Source organism: Centropristis striata, chromosome 5 (assembly GCF_030273125.1).
Source record: "Centropristis striata isolate RG_2023a ecotype Rhode Island chromosome 5, C.striata_1.0, whole genome shotgun sequence".
NCBI classification, from domain to species: Eukaryota; Metazoa; Chordata; class Actinopteri; order Perciformes; family Serranidae; genus Centropristis; species Centropristis striata.
Window position 1 is genome coordinate 8,447,366 of NC_081521.1, and position 19,975 is coordinate 8,467,340.

At 34.5% G+C, this 19,975-nt stretch overlaps 1 protein-coding gene across 1 annotated transcript in view; it reads right to left on the bottom strand.

Annotated features, from left to right (window-relative positions):
• Positions 1-19,235, bottom strand: part of LOC131971386 (copine-9-like) — a 158,731-nt gene extending 139,496 nt beyond the window's left edge. The window contains exons 1-3 of the mRNA XM_059332809.1: positions 19,163-19,235; positions 16,323-16,416; positions 10,687-10,727 (exon numbers count right to left, since the gene is read on the bottom strand). Of these exons, the coding sequence (XP_059188792.1) occupies positions 10,687-10,727; positions 16,323-16,402 (121 nt within the window). The 5' untranslated portion in view covers positions 16,403-16,416; positions 19,163-19,235. The remainder of the gene's footprint in view (positions 1-10,686; positions 10,728-16,322; positions 16,417-19,162) is intronic.
• Positions 19,236-19,975: the final 740 nt, after the last annotated feature.

Genomic DNA, 19,975 nt, shown 5'->3' on the forward strand with positions numbered 1-19,975 from the left:
TTGACAAGATTTCTTCAATTAAGATTATTAAATCTAGAAATAAGCATGTTGAACACTTAAAATGAGAAATTAACTCTTACAAGATACATTTAAGATATTTAGAAGTGTTTATCTTGTTTTAAGAGTTAATTTCTTATTTTAAAGTTCAATATTTGCCTCAAAATGTGGTGAAGTAGAAGTATAAAGTTGCACAAAATGGAAATACTCAAAATAAAGTACCTCAAAGTTGTAGTTAAGTACAGTACTTGAGTAAATGTACTTAGTTACATTATTTACCTACTCACACCAGTTAACTTAAACTTAAAATAAATCAATAAATTCACACTGGACATGACCAGCAGTGTCTAGAGAAGCGACTCTTTCGAACATGATTTGACAATTTGACAATGAAGAAGTGTTTATGTTGTTAGCCATTTTGGAGACTGGAGTCATGAAGGCAGGACGCTAACAGCAGTTAGCAGCTGTGATCATAAATATATCACTTAACCCTTTGATGCACAACATGGGTCTAAAGTGACCCGACTGAGTTTTTATTTTCTATATCTTTTCAATGAATAAATTTCATCATTCAGTATTCCAGATTTTCCTCAATCAACTTGTTTTTGATCATCATACATCCTAATTTTTTGTTTTCATTTCTTACTTTTTGAATAAAAACCCTTTTTGTGTCACTGCTTCTAATGCACATGGGTCAAAAATGTCATTATGGGGTATTGTGTGTATAATTTTAAGGAAAAATAATTTAAATTAATTTAAGATACATAACATAACATACTAGGGATAAGAAGAACATAACAAAATGTGGAAAATGTGAAGCGTTGTGAATACCTTCCAGATACACTGTATGTGTGACAAAATTATACATAAACATGTGAAATATATTAAATATATGAGTGTTTGGCCCCTCTTACTGCTAAAGTAACTATTTGAAACAAATTACTATTATTATAGTATTAGGTCATTTAATTTTAAATGAGTAATTTCAGAGTCATTTTTCACACGTGTAAAATTGATGTAATAATACAAAAACTACTTTTCTTCACAATTTATGAAAGGAAAAAATGGATATAATGATAGGTTGTAATAAAAAAAAAAGATATTTAAAGAATACTTGGACTATTCAACCATAAAATAAATTGATTTAAAAAGATAGAAACACACAGCAGCATCATTAAATAACATGAGAAATGGATGCAGGTCATTTTTGTGTTGGCATTAGAAGGTGTTTATATGTTGTGCATCAAAGGGTTAACTGAAGGTTTAAGGGTTTGTGGTCCAACTTATGAAAACACCTGTGAACAGGTGTATTCAGATACATATCCAAATAACACTCTGCTAAGTGGATACAATAACAGCTCTCAGCATTTGCAATATTGTAATAGACAGAAAGTGGTGTGCTAGAGTTTCTGTTATGTTTTGATTATGACCATGTTCAGAAATGTTCAGACAGAGACATTAGGGATAAATGGTGTGCTGCAGTGGAGCTTCTGCAATTACCAGGATGCCAGTGAACGTGTCATCAGATTGCAGGTTGTTAAGCTTGTCAGTCATTTAGGCTTGCTATGATGGCCACAATTTGAGAGTTATTGCTCGCTTGTTAGATCCAATCCGGTTTGATGGGAGCAGTTAACAAAGTGTTGCAAAATGATGCACTTTATATCATTATACAGTGTGAAACCTCAGAGTGGTCAAAGCTGAAAACTGCACTGCAAAAAAGGTGTTTAGTCTAAAAACCAGATAAAAACACAAAATCTGAGGGAAATGATCTTGCTGCATGGACAGATAATTTACCTTGACAAGATTTCTTAAATAAAGATTATTAAATCTAGAAATAAGCATGTTAAATGCTTAAAATAAGAAATTAACTTAAAACAAGATAAATTAAAGCTGCAAGCAGCAATTAACTGGCCCGAGCAGAGTGCACTGCAAATTATTTGTTTCTTACCAAGATAAAAAAAATAAAAAAAAACGTTCAATCATCATTTATAAACTGTATATTCATAATGGTAAATATGTAATGTATTAATCTTTAACTAACTAAGTAATTTATAAATGGCAAATAGATTGTATATTAATGTAAGTTTATAGTTATTTTACCATTAACAAACAATTAAATTAAAATGAATAGTTTATTAATAGTTTTAGTTGCACTGATTATAACATTTTAACACCATATTAAGTATGTTAATGATTTTAAAATGATTCATATAACTTTAAGAAATTGGTTGAAAACATTTAAAGATTAAATATGTTTAGCACTTTGTAAATGGTTAATAATTGGTCTATAAACCATCTATAAACATAACTTAGTTGGTTATTGTAAAGTGTTACCAAAAACTTTACAATTGTATTGTTAGATAATTTCGTAATTTAAGCGTTCAACATGCTTATTTCTAGATTTAATAATCTTAATTTAATAAATCTTGTCAAGGTACATTATCTGTCCATGCAGCTAGATCATTTCCCTCAGATTTACTGTTTTATCTGGTTTTCAGACACACCTTTTTTGCAGTGTGGGGCTGTCATGCAGAAAGTCTGATTCAGGAATGGACACAGGAGAATATGGCATGGAAGAAAATAGGCCAAGCAGAGCTTTAACTGTGAGCTAAACCTGACATGGTCACCTTTTTATATTCCTTCTCAGGTGATGCTCACATGAGAAGTGTGAGAACCAAAGCTCCAAGCACTTATGCTGGGTCAGTAGTTCTCAACCTTTTTGAGTCGCGACCCCCAATTTAACATGCATGTTGTCCGCGACCCCCACTCACTGAACAGAATCTCACACGCACAGTTCAGATCACCCAAAAAGGAAACAAAATGACCAAAAAAAGGAAACAAAATGACCAAAAAAGACACAAAATGACCAGAAAAGACAGAAAATGACCAAAAAAGGAAACAAAATGACCAAAAAAGACAAAAATTGACCACAAAATGGTAAAAAAAGACACAAATTGATCAAAAAAAGACACAAAATGGCCTAAAGAGACACAACATGACCAAAAAAGACATAAAATGACCAAAAAAAGACACAAAATGACAAAAAAACAAACACAAAATGACCAAAAAAAGACATTAAGTGACCAAAAAAGGCACAAATTGACCAAAAAAAGACACAAAATGACAAAAAAACAAAACACAAAATGACCAAAAAAAGACATTAAATGACCAAAAAGACTAAAACACATTAACACATGAACACTTTAACACAGTGGAGACAGAGCTGACTTCCAAAATGATTTGGCGACCCCCAGAAATCATCTCGCGACCCCAATTGGGGTCCTGACCCCAAGGTTGAGAATAGCTGTATTAGAGAAGCGACTCTTTCGAACAAGATTTGACAATTTGACAATGAAGAAGTATTTATGTTGTTAGCCATTTTGTTAAGGCAAACAGTTGCTACCTTTTTAGCTAAAGAAATACTTAAATAAAAGTGTGGTGTAAATTTACAACCTCAAATTGAATGAGAAAGTGAATTAAAGATCAAGTCAAAGTTCCTTTTAGTTTTCTTTATTACCAGACATCAGAATAAACTGCCTAGCAACAGCAGAGGAGAACTTTGACCAATATCAAAGGCTGCTGAAAAAGGTCTACCTCCAGTAAAAGCCCTTGTTCTATCTGCCTTTTCTGTCCGTGTTAGGGCGTTTTTAAGCAATTCTGTAAACCATAATTGTAACAACCCACATCTTCAACGTATGGGGCACGTTTTCGTGAACAAGCAACCTTTTCACCAAGGATACAACCTATACCGTTTATATTCATATTCCACAGCCTCTAATGTCAAATACCAGATCCTACAGTTTATTATTCTGGTTTAAACCAGTTGTTACAGTTCTGTTCTGAACAGAAGGTCTGACTGTGACCCACTTGAAACATAAAATATACTACACAAAATTCTGCTGAATTTAAATTGCTGGCAAGCACAATCAAAACAAAGAGATAAGAGAAACTAAAAAACTCCGTAGAGCTATAGGGCTATACCACTCTTATGTTGGAGATGGGGAGCAATTAACCTAGCTTAGCATAAAGACTGCAAGCAGTGCAAACAGCTAGCTTAGCTTTAAAATCATAGATTCAAAAACCCACCTATCAGCACCTCTGTAGCTCATTAACACAATTTTTCATCTGTCCACAAACAGAAATTTGCAAATATTTCTAGTCCTTTTTTGAGGTTAGCTAATCACCTTTTAGTACCATCTCTGTTTTTAACACATAGGTCAAAGCGACAATTCATGCTCAAATCAGAAATGAAAAAAAAAATGTTTTAACTAAAACTGGGTGTTAAGTTATCTGCATTTTCTGTCTGTGTTAGGAAATTTTTAAGCAATTCTGTAAACCATAATTGTAACAACCCACATCTTCAACGTATCTGGCACGTTTTTGTGAACGAGCACGCTGCTAGGTCTACTTTTCACCTTAATGGGGCCCTTTAGTAAAGCAGAAGACTTAAATTAAAAGTAACATAAAATATACCACTTGTAACATAAAATATACTACAAAAGCATATTGAAATCAGCAATGTCTTCTCTCTGTAGCAAACCGTACCTAACCAAACCAAAAAGCGTATATCCCAAAACCGTGACATTTCACAAACCTGTGCTGTGCAAATACAATATTTCTGTTGCACGCTTGAGCTGAATCTAATCATACAGTCATGTTTTTTAATGGATTTCAACCAAAGAGGAGAGAAAACATAAGAATTGCATCATAAATCCCAACTTGTTGTAGATGCATATATGCAAAAAAAACAAAAAAAAAAACAACAACACTCAGCTGTGTATGTGACTTAGGTTCCAATCACTATCAGTGTCTCTCTTAGAGCATCTTCCAGCTGCAGTGGGCAGGTCTGAACACTGCTGGCCCATGTTGTAGACTGATTGAAAGGCTTTGTGTTTGTGTTGGGTGCCAGATTCAAAGAGGTCATAATAAATGTTGCCTTTATTTCCTTTGGTTTATCCATCTCAGCCCCAATAAGGTTATTAACTCATACAGTTCTGGGTGTTTTGAATTTTGGTTGGAGTGTAAACATCCCAGTCTCAGTAAACATATTTACCATGTGTTGCATGTTCAAATAGAAACACTGAATTATGAATGAACAAAGTTGACAAAAACGAAAACTAAAGACATTTTCACTATAATTTTAGTTTTGTAACCACACAATACAGTTTCAGTTACACTGCAAAAAAGCCAACTTGTGTTTTTTGGCCTAAAACAGTGATTTAAGTTGGTAAAACTTGGAAATATAAATTACTGACATTTAGGGCAATAATGAAAGTTAGCACAACAAAGGAAGCCAGTTGTCTGCTCAAAAACAAGTTGGTGAGTTGTTGTTACTTATATCTTTAAGTTGGGGTTCACAACAAGGGACAATAGTTCTGCTAACTCTTATTTCTTTGTTGTGAAATGCAGGAAAGCGGTGAAATTCGGTCATTAACGAAAGCTAGCGGCTAACTGATGCTAGTGGCTAACTGATGCTAGCGGCTAACTGATGCTAGCGGCTAACTGATGCTAGCGGCGCTGCTTGTTACAGCTACAAGAGTAGCCATTAGCGTATCAATGCTAACTCAAAATTGTGGTCGCAACATTAGCTGACATTTCATAGCGGCGTTACAATCGTGCCAATTCAGCACATTGCAGAAGTTAGCAGAAGTAAGGATTAAAAATTATTACAATGTAAAATTATAAGTTAGTACAACTTACAGTTGAGTTGACAAAAATCTGAATTTAGAGTTGAGCAAACTCAAAATCAAAAATTAAAATATTCAGTTTAATTGTCCAACTTAAAATTTTATCGAAGTTTGTTGCCTTGAAATTTTGAGTTCACCCAACTTTTCTTATTTTGCAGTGTGAGTTATCGTTTTTTTAAAAACTCTAGTTTTCATTTTTATTTCAGTTAACGAAAATGTTTTTTCAATTCTACTTTTCGTTATTTCGTTAGTTTTCGTTAACTATAATAACCTTGGTCCATACTGGCTAGTCACAGGCATTATCAACCGAGCCCCGAGACCAGCCTGGCCCAAAGTTAGACAGCTGTGCTCTCCAGCTGTGATGTGTGTGACTCATTTAAAAAGCTGACTGTCTGGATGATTTGGGTGGAAAGAAAATTGCACCTAATAGGCTGTCAAAGGTGCTTTTCTGTTCAAAGGCTGCTGGACTTGTAGTTGGTAAAGGTAGAAAGCTTTAGTGTCAGGAGGGCAGGAGGAATAAAGAACTGAGACTTGTGACAGAGAAGTTTGGATTGCCAGTTGAAGAGAAGATGTACTCCCTGTAATTTTCTTTCTACAGCTCTTCGACTTTCTGAAGTCTTTTCAGAGGGACAAATGCACTCAGTCTTTTTGTCACCATCATGTTTCCACCGAAAGCATTTTCTTGGCATTCGTCTAGAGCCTTGTCTGCCACGCTTTGTGCTATGATCATTGTGTTCAGGCACTTCTGTGAAGCTAAAAATGATTATTATTTTATTATGGATTTAAACATAGCTGGAGTTAAAGGTAGTTCCTGTTAGAATAATCTGTCATTCTGTCTCTGTGGATGGGGGTCACTGCACTGCTAAAAAAGAAAAGTTGGCTGAATTCAAAATTTCAAGGCAACAACCTTCGATAAAATTATAAGTTGGACAACTAAACTAAATATCTTAAGTTTTGTTTTTGAGTTTGCTCAACTCTGAATTCAGATTTTTGTCAACTCAACTGTAAGTTGTGCTAACTTATAATTTTACATTGTAATAACTTTTAATCCTTACTCCTGCTAAATTCTGCAATGTGCTGAATTGGCACGATTGCTATGAAATGTCAGCTAATGTTGCGACCACAATTTTGAGTTAGCATTGATACGCTAATGGCTAATCTTGTACAAGCAGCGCCGCTAGCATCAGTTAGCCGCTAGCTTCAGTTAGCCGCTAGCTTTCGCTATTGACCGCATTTCGCCGTTTTCCCGCATTTCACAACAAAGAAATAAGAGTTATCAGAACTATTGTCCCTTGTTGTAAACCCCAACTTAAAGATATAAGTAACAACAACTCACCAACTTGTTTTTGAGCAGACAACTGGCTTCCTTTGTTGTGCTAACTTACATTATTGCCCTAAATGTCAAAAATTTATATTTCCAAGTTTTACCAACTTAAATCACTGTTTTAGGGCAAAAAATACAAGTTGGCTTTTTTGCAGTGTATCTGATTCATTATGAGTAATTCATTAACTTTGTATTTAACCTCTCTCTGTATCAATGCATTTTACATTATTAAGCTATAAATGCACAATAATCATGTGCTAATATTGTTGTAACACTGATTACTCTAAATCAGGGGTCTCAAACTCGCGGCCCGTGGGCCAAATGTGGCCCTCGTGACGATATTTTGTGGCCCCCACCTTGATATGAAAGTTTAATGTGAGTTTTATATGAATGGCACTTTACCGTGTTGTGTGTGGAAGGTCCCTTTAATTACTTTTTTTGGTCATTTTGTCTTCTTTTTTTTTTTTATAATTTTGTGTCTTTTTTAGTCATTTTGTGTCTTTTTTGGGTCATGTTGTATCTTTTTTATATAATTTTGTGTCTTTTTTGGTAATTCTGCCTTTTTTTGGTCATTTTGTGTCTTTTTTAATTATTTTGTGTATTTTTGGGGTCATTTTGTGTCTTTTTTGGGTCATGTTGTATCTTTTTTATATAATTTTGTGTCTTTTTTGGTCATTCTGTCTTTTTTGGTCATTTTGTGTCTTTTTTAGTTATTTTGTGTCTTTTTTGGGTCATTTTGTGTCTTTTTTGGGTCATTTTGTGTCTTTTTTAGTTATTCTGTGTATTTTCGGGGTCATTTTGTGTCTTTTTTAAGTAATTTTGTGTCTACCGTCCTTTACTGCTAATTTAACAGGATGATGCTGCTTTTATAGTAATTATTTATGCAAATGTTACGTGAAGATTTTGCTTATTGTGCATTGAAATATACAAGTTGTTCTGTAAAGTTGTTTACATTTGTACTGTTTTTTGCAGAATTATTCTGGTAACCCCAGCTGCCATTTTTTTTTCTGTAAAAGCAACAGAATTTTTTTTACAGTGTACTCATGACAATTCTTAAGAAGTGCATCAATTGAGGTCTTGCAGCAGGCGGTTAGTATAATGTTTCAAATGACTGAAGCACCACACTCACATCTTGTGTCCCACTTTCACTCTCTAACTAACCCTGTCATAGCCTGTAATATGCTTTTTGTGTTTTAATGCCATCCAGCTCTGCATGTTATATGCCGTCCTCAGCTCTTCATGTTTCATTCCCAAAATTTCTTGACTGGGAAAGATTTTGCGCTTTGAAAATAAAATAAATATTTAAGCGCTTCTCTGTGATGCTTCTTGTGAGTTATCACTGGAGTGGCAACAAGACTGCTTCCTGCAGAGAGATGATTGGCCCTGAAACATCCAGAGCTGCAACACCATAGCAGTAGTTAGATGTACAGACAGCATCAAAATAATAATGTTGTGTAATGCAAAAACAGAGTGCATTAACTACAATGTTGTTGTCTTCTTTCAGCTTTTATATTTTGTTTTCAGTGAATAAACATTTTCAGATTTATTTTGTTATCAGTGTATTTAAAAGTGTTTAACAACTCTATTCAAGGATTTTAGACCTAATATTATAAAGAAATGTTATATTCTTAATATAATTTTATCTCACTTTTTCAAGCCTCCACAGGGGGGCTTCAGACTGTTTCAGAAACACATCATCCTCATACCAACTCGTCGGATACCGATGCTTTGTCCCTCAGCATCTGATAGCAATGCAAAGTTTTGTTTCAGTTTTGAGCATGTCAGTTTCCGATAGGGGCTTTTCAAAATAGACTTCTGTCACTGTTCCTGTGTTCACACTGCAAAACAGGTGTGTCTAAAACAAGATAAAAACTAGGGCCGGGACATTAACGCATTCATTAAGATTAATTAATTACACAAAAATGTAAAAAAAAATTAAATTGACGCATTTTAAGTTATTTTTGCACCGCGGAACGTTTCTCACTGGATGAGTTTCAGGAGGACCGATTATACTGGAGCACCAACTAGCGTTGATGAGTTGAGACAACAACAAACCACAGTGAACATGAAGGAAGAAGCTGATGAGACGCTTTGGTTGGCCCCGTGGATGATGGGACATTTAGTTACTAAAAACCAATGGATGGAAGCGTCCATAAGAGCATGGTTGTGTTGCTAGGCAACAAGGAATTCCCATATCACCGCAGCACATCCAGCCTCAAGTATCACCTCAATGCTAAACATATAGCAGCTAGCGGCTAGTGTGCTAGCTAGCGTGGATTGTGTTTTACTTAAAAAAACAAAGTATTCTAGTTTACAGAAGTTCTCCCTACCAATAGGCTACCTGGATTTATGAAATGTACTATATTTATAAATATGCTATTGCTACACTTAATGGCAAAAATTGCACTGGTCTGTTAACAATACAATGTAACAATACAATTTAACAATACAACAATACAATACAATTTAACAATACAAACAATATTAAACAATATTTTTGTTGCTTAAGCTCATGTATTAAGTCATTATTCAATGGTATGCTAAAAATCCATGTGAAAAAAATTACTTCTCACTGTTCTCAGGTCAAATATTTATATGCAATTAAAATGCGATTAATTTCGATTAATTAATTACAAAGCCTCTAACTAATTCAATTTTTTTTTTATTGAGTCCCGGCCCTAGTAATAATCTTAATTTAAGAAATATTGTCAAAGTAAATTAGCTGTCCATGCAGCAAGATCATTTCCCTCAGATTTACTGTTTTTATCTTGTTTTTAGATTCCCTTTTTTGCAGTGAGGGTATCAAACCCTCACTTAAATCCTTCCCCTGTCAAATGTTTTACTAGCCAACATACTGAAGCTCAGCCAGACTCACATCCTGACCTTTCTTCAACCTTGACTTTCAGTCCCTCCTTAGTCTTGTCCTTGTTCTTTATTCTCCCATCGATAGCTCTGACCTTCTGGCTTATTTACAGTGTAAGAGCCAGAGGAGAGTAGAACACCATTCATTGTATGTACTGCTTTTCTTACTATAGGGAACAATGCTGGTGTATACAAAATGTGGAAAAAATGCAACAATTCATTCAGTTCAGGTTCCAAATCAGCAATAAAATACTTTGTTTATTTTGTCAATGATTGTTGTTTAAATAATGAATAATGTTCCATTAAACCTCTGAAGTCCAGGAGATTTTGGTTCAAATTTGTCAACTTCCTATGCATTCATTTCTGTCTCTGTTCATTTTTTATTTATTTTTTTATTTTTTTATTTTTTTTTTCATTTTATTTTAATTAAAGTATAAAGCTGCCAGGAACCCAAAATAAAAACAAAAGACACAGGTTTCTATGAAAATGAACCCTTTTTTTTTACCATTTATACACACAAAAACAGCAGAAAAAATAATAAATAATAAAACTACAAAACAGTCTTTTTGCATGTAAATTAAAAAAAGTAATAGTTTTGATTGTAGAAAGAAAATTCACATTTTAAAAATGGTCTACAAACATAAATGTCACACTGTGAAAGCTCCTATGATTGAACTTTCACCTGGCGTTCTCAGCTTGTCTAAATATCATGTATAAATAAAGTTATTACTGTAAATAAAACATGTATTTTCAATAAATAGATGGACTCCAGAGGGTTAATGCCAGCCTTTTATAAAGTTACGGGTTCATACATACCTGGATCTGACTTGGAGAATGTATCCACATCCAGCAGACTCCTGTGAAAACAGCACAAGTGCAGGTAAAAATGGATCATTTCTTATTGTTTTAAGACAATGTATTCATTCATTAACATATCCCGAATTTTATCTCGCTCTTTTTTTTTTCCTTTTTCTGCTCCCCTGAGTGTTTCTCAAGTCTCAGCTAAGCCCCTGAAAGTTAGGTCATGGGCAGATTTAAATTGCTCCCCAAGTTATTCTGTGGAACTAACATCTAAAAATACATTGCTGCCAACTTTCTCCCAAACATTCAAGCCAGTAAGTGAGCCATATACGATAGTGTACACTAGGTTATGAGTCAAAGGCTGAAGAAAACCCTCCGGAAGAGGAATGTATTATTAATGTAAGTGTTGGTGTTAAGTAGTGTATTATATATGGTTTCTGTTACCTTCAGACAGCTCTTTCCCCTGCTTCCAGTCTTTGTGTTAGGGATAGTTCAGATTTTTTAAGTAGGGTTTAATTAAGTACTTATACATACTCAGTGTATTACCTACAGCAGTAGTTCTCAACCTTTTTGAGTCGCGACCCCCAATTTAACATGCATGTTGTCCGTGACCCCCGCTCACTGAACACAATCTCACACGCACAGTTCAGATCACCCAAAAAAGAAACAAAATGACCAAAAAAAGACACAAAATGACCACAAAATGATCAAAAAAGACACAAAATGACAAGAAAAGACACAAAATGACCAAAAAAAGACACAAAATGACCAAGAAAGACACAAAATGACCAAGAGAGACACAAAATGACCCAAAAAAGAAACAAAATGACCAAAAAAAGACACAAAATGACCACAAAAGACACAAAATGACCAAAAAAAGACACAAAATGACTAAAAAAAGACACAAAATGACTAAAAAGACACAAATTGACCAAAAAAGACACAAATTGACCACAAAATGATTAAAAAAAAAAAAAGAATGACCTAAAAAGACACAAAATGACAAAAAAAAGACACAAAATGACAAAAAAAGACACAAATTGACCACAAAATGATTTAAAAAAAGACACAAAATGACCTAAAAAGACACAAAATGACAAAAAAAAGACACAAAATGACAAAAAAAAAAAAGGACACAAAATGACAAAAGAAAAAGGACACAAAATGACCAAAAAGACTAAAACACATGAACACTTTAACACAGTGGAGACAGAGCTGACTTCCAAAATGATTTGGTGACCCCCAGAAATCATCTCGCGACCCCAATTGGGGTCGGGACCCCAAGGTTGAGAATAGCTGACCTACAGTACACTGTAAAAAAATGTCTGTAGATTTTACGGTGAAAAACTGCTAAACCATGACAGTAAAATACCGTAAAATGATAAATGGGTTGATTCAGTTACAGTAACAATGAAACACCGTAAATGTATATATCATTTTTACATTATTTTTTATTTTTATTTTTTTTGTAAAATACACTGGTTTGTAGCAAAAAATATATACTGTAATATATATACAAGCCGTTATTTTTGCATTTATTTTTTGTAAAAAATACTTTTTCTCACTGTTAAATGAACTAAACACCATATCTCTAACAGAAATATACTGTAATATTTAATCAACAGTTAAATGGGACATACAGTAGTTGAGCGTGGAAATGGACTTCAGGAAGCCAAACATTGATTTTCTCAACTCCTATACACCTTAACAGGTTTACTTAACTGATTAGTTGATTTATTAGATCATCTTGACACAATGCCGAGCTGCATCCTGGATAAATCTTCAGGTACCCAGTTTTCATATCATGTACACCTCTATACAGGTACATCTCAAAAAATTAGAATATCATGAAAAAGTTCAACATTTTTTGTCAATCATTTCATAAAGTGAAACTCGTATATTATATAGATTCATTACACGTAGAGTGAAATATTTCAAGCCTGTTTTTCTTGTAATTTTGATGATTCTGGCTTAGAGATAATGAAAACACAAAACTCAGTGTTTCAGAAAATTGGAATATTGTGGAAAAAGTTCAATTTTGAGTCCACAGTTGGTATTTTGTGTCTCTTTTGGTAAAATGATGTCTCTTTTTGGGTAATTTTTTTTTTCTTTTTTGGTAATTTTTTGGTAATTTTATGTCTTTTTTGGTCATTTTTGTGTCTTTTTGGTCATTTTTGTGTCTTTTTGGGTCATTTTTGCATCTATTTTTGGTCATTTTTGTTTCCTTTTTGGTCATTTTGTTTCCTATTTGGTCATTTTGTGTCTTTTTTAGTCATTTTTACATCTATTTTTGGTAATTTTGTGCCTTTTTTTTACAGAGGCACATCTAAAAAAATTAGAATATCATGAAAAAGTTCAATATTTTTTGTCAATTATTTCATAAAGTGAAATTCATACATTATATAGATGGGCTGACCTGAAGCCCATAGGAGTCTATGGGCTGTTGTCAAGAGTCTGTGTGTGTGTGTGTGTGTGTGTGTGTGTGTGTGTGTGTGTGTGAATGTATGTGTACGTGCAGATGTGTACTTGGGGAGGGGAGGGATGGGTTTATCATTTTTATTGTCTGTTTTTATTTTTTATTTTTTGTGAAGCACTTTGCGTTACATTTCTATGTATGAAGCGCTATTTAAATAAAGTTTGATTTGATTGATTCTAATTTTCTGAGACACTGAGTTTTGTGTTTTCATTATCTTTTTAGCCAGAATCATCAAAATTACAAGAAAAACAGGCTGACATATTTCACTCTATGTGTAATGAATCTATATAATATACGAGTTTCACTTTCTGAAATAACTGACAAAAAATATTCTTATCCTTTTCATGATATTCTAATTTTTCAGATGTACCTGTATGGTATCTACTGTTGACCTGCTATCCCCTCCTAAAAAACCCCAAATCCTCAGCAAAAGGAGGCAAAACGAAAAGGAGTTTAGATCTTCCAAAATAATAACAGGAATGGAAAAAGGTCATAATGTTCTTGCGGTGGAAAATGGTTAAACTTGAATAATACTTGAGATAATATGCAGTGTAACAAATTGCTGTAAGAAAACAGCCAAATTGCGACAGGAACATACTGTTTTCCATTAAAAAGGTATTATACTGTAGAAAACCATGCATTCTGGGCAATAATTCTAGGTAGCTTGCTGTTTCCCATAAAATATATGATATTTTAATGGCTGTATTCACTTAAATAACTCATTCAGTATATTGTATATTAAAATTATTGAGGTTACAGTGAAGACAGCGCTTAATTCGTAGTAATTGCTCTATTTACAAAAAATGACTGCATTGTATACTGCAACAATATTGCAACTAGCTTCAGCACTATACTGTGTTTTAGTCTACTGTAAAAATCAATGAAATGCAGGATTTTACTGTAATTCAGTATGTGGTTTTATCACAGTAACATACTGTAAAGTAAAAAAAAAATAGAGGAACTGTAAAATTAACAGTAGAAAGCTGGCAACCCTGCTGCCAGTATTTACTGTTAATTTACAAGACAATTGTTTACAGTGTGTAATTGTACACTGCAAAAAGCAACCTCTCAAAAAGAAGGAAAAAAGTACATAAATTAGGTGTATTTTGCTTAAAAATAGCTAAATTATCTGCCAATGTAACAAGAAAATTTGGCTTGTCAAGACTATCCAAAACAAGTAAAAATAACTAATCTTAACGGACCCAAAAATACCTTAGAATTAGTGTATTCTAACTAATAAAAAAAGTGATTTTTATTTTTATTGTTGTTGTTAAATGTTTCATGTTAAATGTTTAAATATCAAGTGTCAATTTACAGCTATGTACCAATGTACTAATTAATTACATACAGACATACACAACAATACACATCTCTATTGTTTCATTGATAATAAAACAATTGATTCCATCTGGCTGCTTGTTTTAAGGATGTGAAGAGGTCAAATTATGTCAAAGTTATGATTTCTTAGTTATGCTTGAAATAAGAAATAATTACTTTAAAATAGCAGTTTTTTTTACTTGTAAGTGTTGATGAAAGAGCTTTGTAACTGTTGATATTCTAGTTTCAAGCATTTATTGTAATATATTATGTAGATCAGCTATTTTCAACCTTGGGGTCGGGACCCCAATTGGGGTCGCGAGATGATTTCTGGGGGTCGCCAAATCATTTTGGTAGTCAGCTCTGTCTCCACTGTGTTAAAGTGTTCATGTGTTTTAGTCTTTTTGGTCATTTAATGTCTTTTTTTGGTCATTTTGTGTGTTTTTTGGTCATTTTGTGTGTTTTTTTTTAATCATTTTGTGGTCAATTTGTGTCTTTTTTGGTCCTTTTGTGTCTTTTTTTAAATCATTTTGTGGTCAACTTGTGTGTTTTTTGGTCCTTTTGTTTCCTTTCTTTGGTCATTTTGTGTCTTTTTTTTGTCATTTTGTGTCTTTTTTTGGTGATTTTGTGTCTTTTTGGTCATTTTGTTTCCTTTTTTTGGTCATTTTTTTGTGATTTTGTTTCTTTTTTTGGTGTAATTTTGTGTCTTTTTTTGTAATCTTGTGTCTTTTTTGGTGATTTTGTTTCTTTGTTGGGGTAATTTTGTGTCTTTTTCGGTAATTTTGTGTCTTTTTGGTCATTTTGTTTCCTTTTTTTGGTCATTTTGTTCCCTTTTTGGGTGATCTGAACTGTGTGTGTGAGATTGTGTTCAGTGAGCGGGGGTCGCGGACAACATGCATGTTAAATTGGGGGTCGCGACTCAAAAAGGTTGAGAACTACTGGTGTAGATAATTAAGGACCAAAACACTTAAAACAAGTGAAACAGTCGAACATAAAAGATGAACTAGCGACTAAGAAGAACTATCTTATCAGACAAAAAATAAGCATATATCCCCTTGATATAAGATATTTAATCTTACTTAGATTTCAGGTTTTGCAGTGTATCTGTGTCGAATCATTTGGGCGAAAAACAACTTCTCCCAAACCTGCCTCTCCCATGTCGGATCTGTCTAACTCAGGTGTCTGGCCACTTCAATCCCGGCTGATCTCAGGAGGGACCAGCAGCTATTCATTATTCAGGAGTGGACTGGAGAGCCAGTCAGCACACGGCCAAGCAGGCAGGTTGACAGCCTGCAAAACCCTGCCTGAGTTGTAACTGCTCCGTCAGTCAGTCAGCCAGCCAGACGGCCAGCAAAGCAGCTGACCATTCACACTGCTCACCAGGTGTGCTCTATTGTTCTGGGCTTTTATAGATATATAATAATGTATTTTATGGTTTTTATTATTAGTGAATTTACTGGCATCATACGGTAGACAATTCAATAATCAAGCATGCATGTCTGTGAATATCAATGGTGATCTAGCGGGTCATTGGCTGGACCTCATGCAGAAATCATGACAGTCTATAGGATTTATAATCACTATGATGCATAATGGAGGCAGCTGATGGGATTTACCATTTACCTGAGGGTGGCGTCAGGTAAAAGGTCATGCATAAGATAGATAGATAGATAGATAGATAGATAGATAGATAGATAGATAGATAGATCAGAAGAAAACATAAATGTACATGTCATTAACTTCCGCCTCTTTGATGCTGCCTCCTTGTAAATTTGAATTTCATATTAGACTGATTGCACGACTTTTAATCTGCATTTCAACGGATTTAAAATGTGTATTTGCGTGAGTTTGACCTTACCGGCACGAAACAGTAACTTCTATTTTAGTTGCAGGGACTCTGGTGTTGAGAGGATCGAATTCCCCTATTGATGCCATCATCTCGACTCACGACGCTAATGAGCATCCGCCAAAAAAAAAGAAAGAAGAAGAAGAAGAAGAAGAAGAAGATGTGATGATCATTCACAGTAGGATCGTGATTGCAGTAAATCCATTGTCGGAGAAATCTTCTTGTGGTGTTTGGCTTGTAGAACAGCGGAGGAGGGACCGGAGAGACACGGCACTGACGGAGAGAGAGAGAGAGAGAGAGAGAGAGAGAGAGAGAGAGAGAGAGGGAGGGAGAGAGGCAGTGAAAGTTGTGAGGCAGATTTAAAGTTCATTCATCCTTCATGCGTTAACGGTGCGCTCCCGGTGTCTGTCCGGTGCCGAGGAGGAGGAGGAGAGCGCAGCCAACCGGAGGCACCGACAACAGCACCTCTCTCTCTCTCTCTCTCTCTCTCTCTCTCTCTCTCCCGTGTGTATATGTGATTAATCACTTACATGTAGTCACCTGTTTATCTGTGTTTACGCCACTCAGCTTTAAAGGGACTCTTCGCTTCAAAATCAAAAATACATATTTTTTCTCTAACCTGTAGTGCTTCTCATCACTGTAAATCTTTTTGCTGTGACTGGCCCAGTTTTAACAATTTAACATGCATGTTGTCCGTGACCCCCGCTCACTGAACAGAATCTCACTCGCACAGTTCAGATCACCCTAAAAAGACACAAAATGTCCAAAAAAAGGAAACAAAATGACCAAAAAAAGGAAACAAAATGACCAAAAAACACACAAAATGACCAAAACAGACACAAAATGACCAAAAAAACACACAAAATGACGAGATGATTTTTGGGGGTCGCCAAATCATTTTGGAAGTCAGCTCTGTCTCCACTGTGTTAAAGTGTTCATGTGTCTTTTTGGTGATTTTGTGTCTTTTTTGGTGATTTTGTGTCTTTTTTGTCATTTTGTGTCTTTTTTTGGTCATTTTGTTTCTTTTTTGCATCATTTTGTATCTGTTTTTGGTCATTTTGTGGTCAATGTGTGTCTTTTTTTGGTCATTTTGTTTCTTTTAAAGGTGGTTCAGTGAGCGGGGGTCGCGGACAACATGCATGTTAAATTGGGGGTCGCGACTCAAAAAGATTGAGAACTACTGGTGTAGAGTATTAGGTCACATATTGAGATCCAACTGTATGTTCATGTCTGCACTTGCAATATAAACAGTTGTTTAAAATATATAGCTAGTTAATGTAAAACACTGCAGCTGGTAGAGGTGAAACAATTGTCAGACAAGAATGAAACTACTCACATAAAATGTTACTGTGCAAACACAGCCAGAAAATATTCCTTTCATAAAATGGAAACGACAAAAGAAGTCATTAAAATGAAATATATTGTATTAACAAATAGCCCCAAATCGTCATATAATAGGCAAAAAGAAAAAAAATGGACTTAATTTTCAAGCTTACTCAAACTGCAAAACAAATAAAACCTTTTCTCTTCAGGGGTACATTACCACGGAGCTAAAACCTCTTAGGTTTAGAATATCTGAACATCACATATATTTGTAATAAATCATAGCAAACATCATCTTAACAGTGTACTTTTCATGAAAAATGTTTCATATACATTTACTAATCTGTTTAAATGCATAAGAAACATATCAATCATATGAAATAAACATTTCATCTCAGTAATACAGGGATGCCCATGGAAAAGATGTTTCCAATAAGTTCTAATCACCTCACATCTATGTCTGATTTATTGGTCAAACATTGGTTAAACAGTAAGAAATGCAATATCTTGCCATCAGCAGTTAAACAATTTTCTTCATGTGAGCCGAGAGAAAAGCTACAGCTGCAGAAAAGGCTATTGAGTTTCAGGGTCTAAATCAGGTTTGTATACTAGCAGGCATTAGTCTTTAGGCCAGTCAGGGTAGTGGATCATACAGTACATAAAGCAACTTTTATGGTGATGAAGACCAAACGGCCCATTTTAAGAAAAGTTGGTGTGCAGCTCTGGAAACACAATGCCCTTCCGACAAAGTGAACAACCTTTGTTGAAAGAAAATGTCACCAAAGTACTTCATGGACACAGAATAGCCTTACCAGTATGTCACAACAACACTGCAAAAAAAGAAAAGTTGGGTGAACTCAAAATTTCAAGGCAACAAACTTCGATAACATTTTAAGTTGGACAATTAAACTAAATATTTTAAGTTTTGTTTTTGAGTTTGCTTAACTCGATTTTAACGCCGCTATGAAATGTCAGCTAATGTTGTAGCCACAATTTTGAGTTAGCATTGATACGATTAATGGCTACTCTTGTAGCTGTAACAAGCAGCGCCGCTAGCATCAGTTAGCCGCTAGCAACAGTTAGCCGCTAGCATCAGTTAGCCGCTAGCATTAGTTAGCCGCTAGCTTTCGCTAATGACCAAATTTCACAACAAAGAAATAAGAGTTAGCAGAACTATTGTCCCTTGTTGTGAACCCCAACTTAAAGATATAAGTAACAACAACTCACCAACTTGTTTTTGAGCAGACAACTGGCTTCCTTTGTTGTGCTAACTTACATTATTGCCCTAAATGTCAATAATTTATATTTCCAAGTTTTACTAAATTAAATCACTGTTTTACGCCAAAAAATACAAGTTGGCTTTTTTGCAGTGAAGTGGAAAAAAACTGCAATTATTGGAAAATGTCATATGAAAAAACATCTGAAAGCAAAGGGCTGTTAAGACTGCAGCTTTCTGATCCTCACCCTCACATTAAATAAGGAGAAAAGAAATAATTCCATTTATGGGAGTTGAGAGAGTTTACACCTACCTCAGCTAATATTATGTCATCCCTCATTCATTTCAATCATAACTGATGCCAATGACATCAGTTGATGAAACAGTTGAAGATGGGTTATCATAAGCCATTTGAATGTGTTTCCATTGGGGTAAAGAGTGGCGGCTGGGAAAGCCTCAGGCCACGCCCTCTCACATGTAAACGCTCACTCTGTGGGTCTCCATTACAAAAAAAGGCCCCAGAGGGATTTATGAGACTCTGGACATGACGTATTGGTTTTCGATCGTCAAGTAATCGATTAGCGACAGTTTGGACCGTGACTTCACATTCCCCATGGATTTAACACGTGAGACCATAGACATATATATATATATACAAATATATATATAGATTAGGGCAGCTGTTCTCAACCTTGGGGTCGGGACCCCAATTGGGGTCGCAAGATGATTTCTGGGGGTCGCCAAATCATTTTGGAAGTCAGCTCTGTCTCCACTGTGTTAAAGTGTTCATGTGTTAATGTGTTTTAGTCTTTTTGGTCACTTCATGTCTTTTTTTGGTAATTTTGTGTCTTTTTTGGTCATTTTGTGTTTGTTTTTTTAGTAATTTTGTGTCTTTTTTGGTCATTTTGTGTTTGTTTTTTTAGTAATTTTGTGTCTTTTTTGGTCATTTTGTGTCTTTTTTTGTCATTTTGTGTATTTTTTGTCATTTTGTGTCTTTTTTTTATCATTTTGTGGTCAATTTGTGTCTTTTTTAGTCAATTTGTTTCCTTTTTTTGGTCATTTTGTTGACCCTTGCAAATAGGTAACATATTGGCTCTTAATGAGTCATTATTCAGTAGTTATTAAT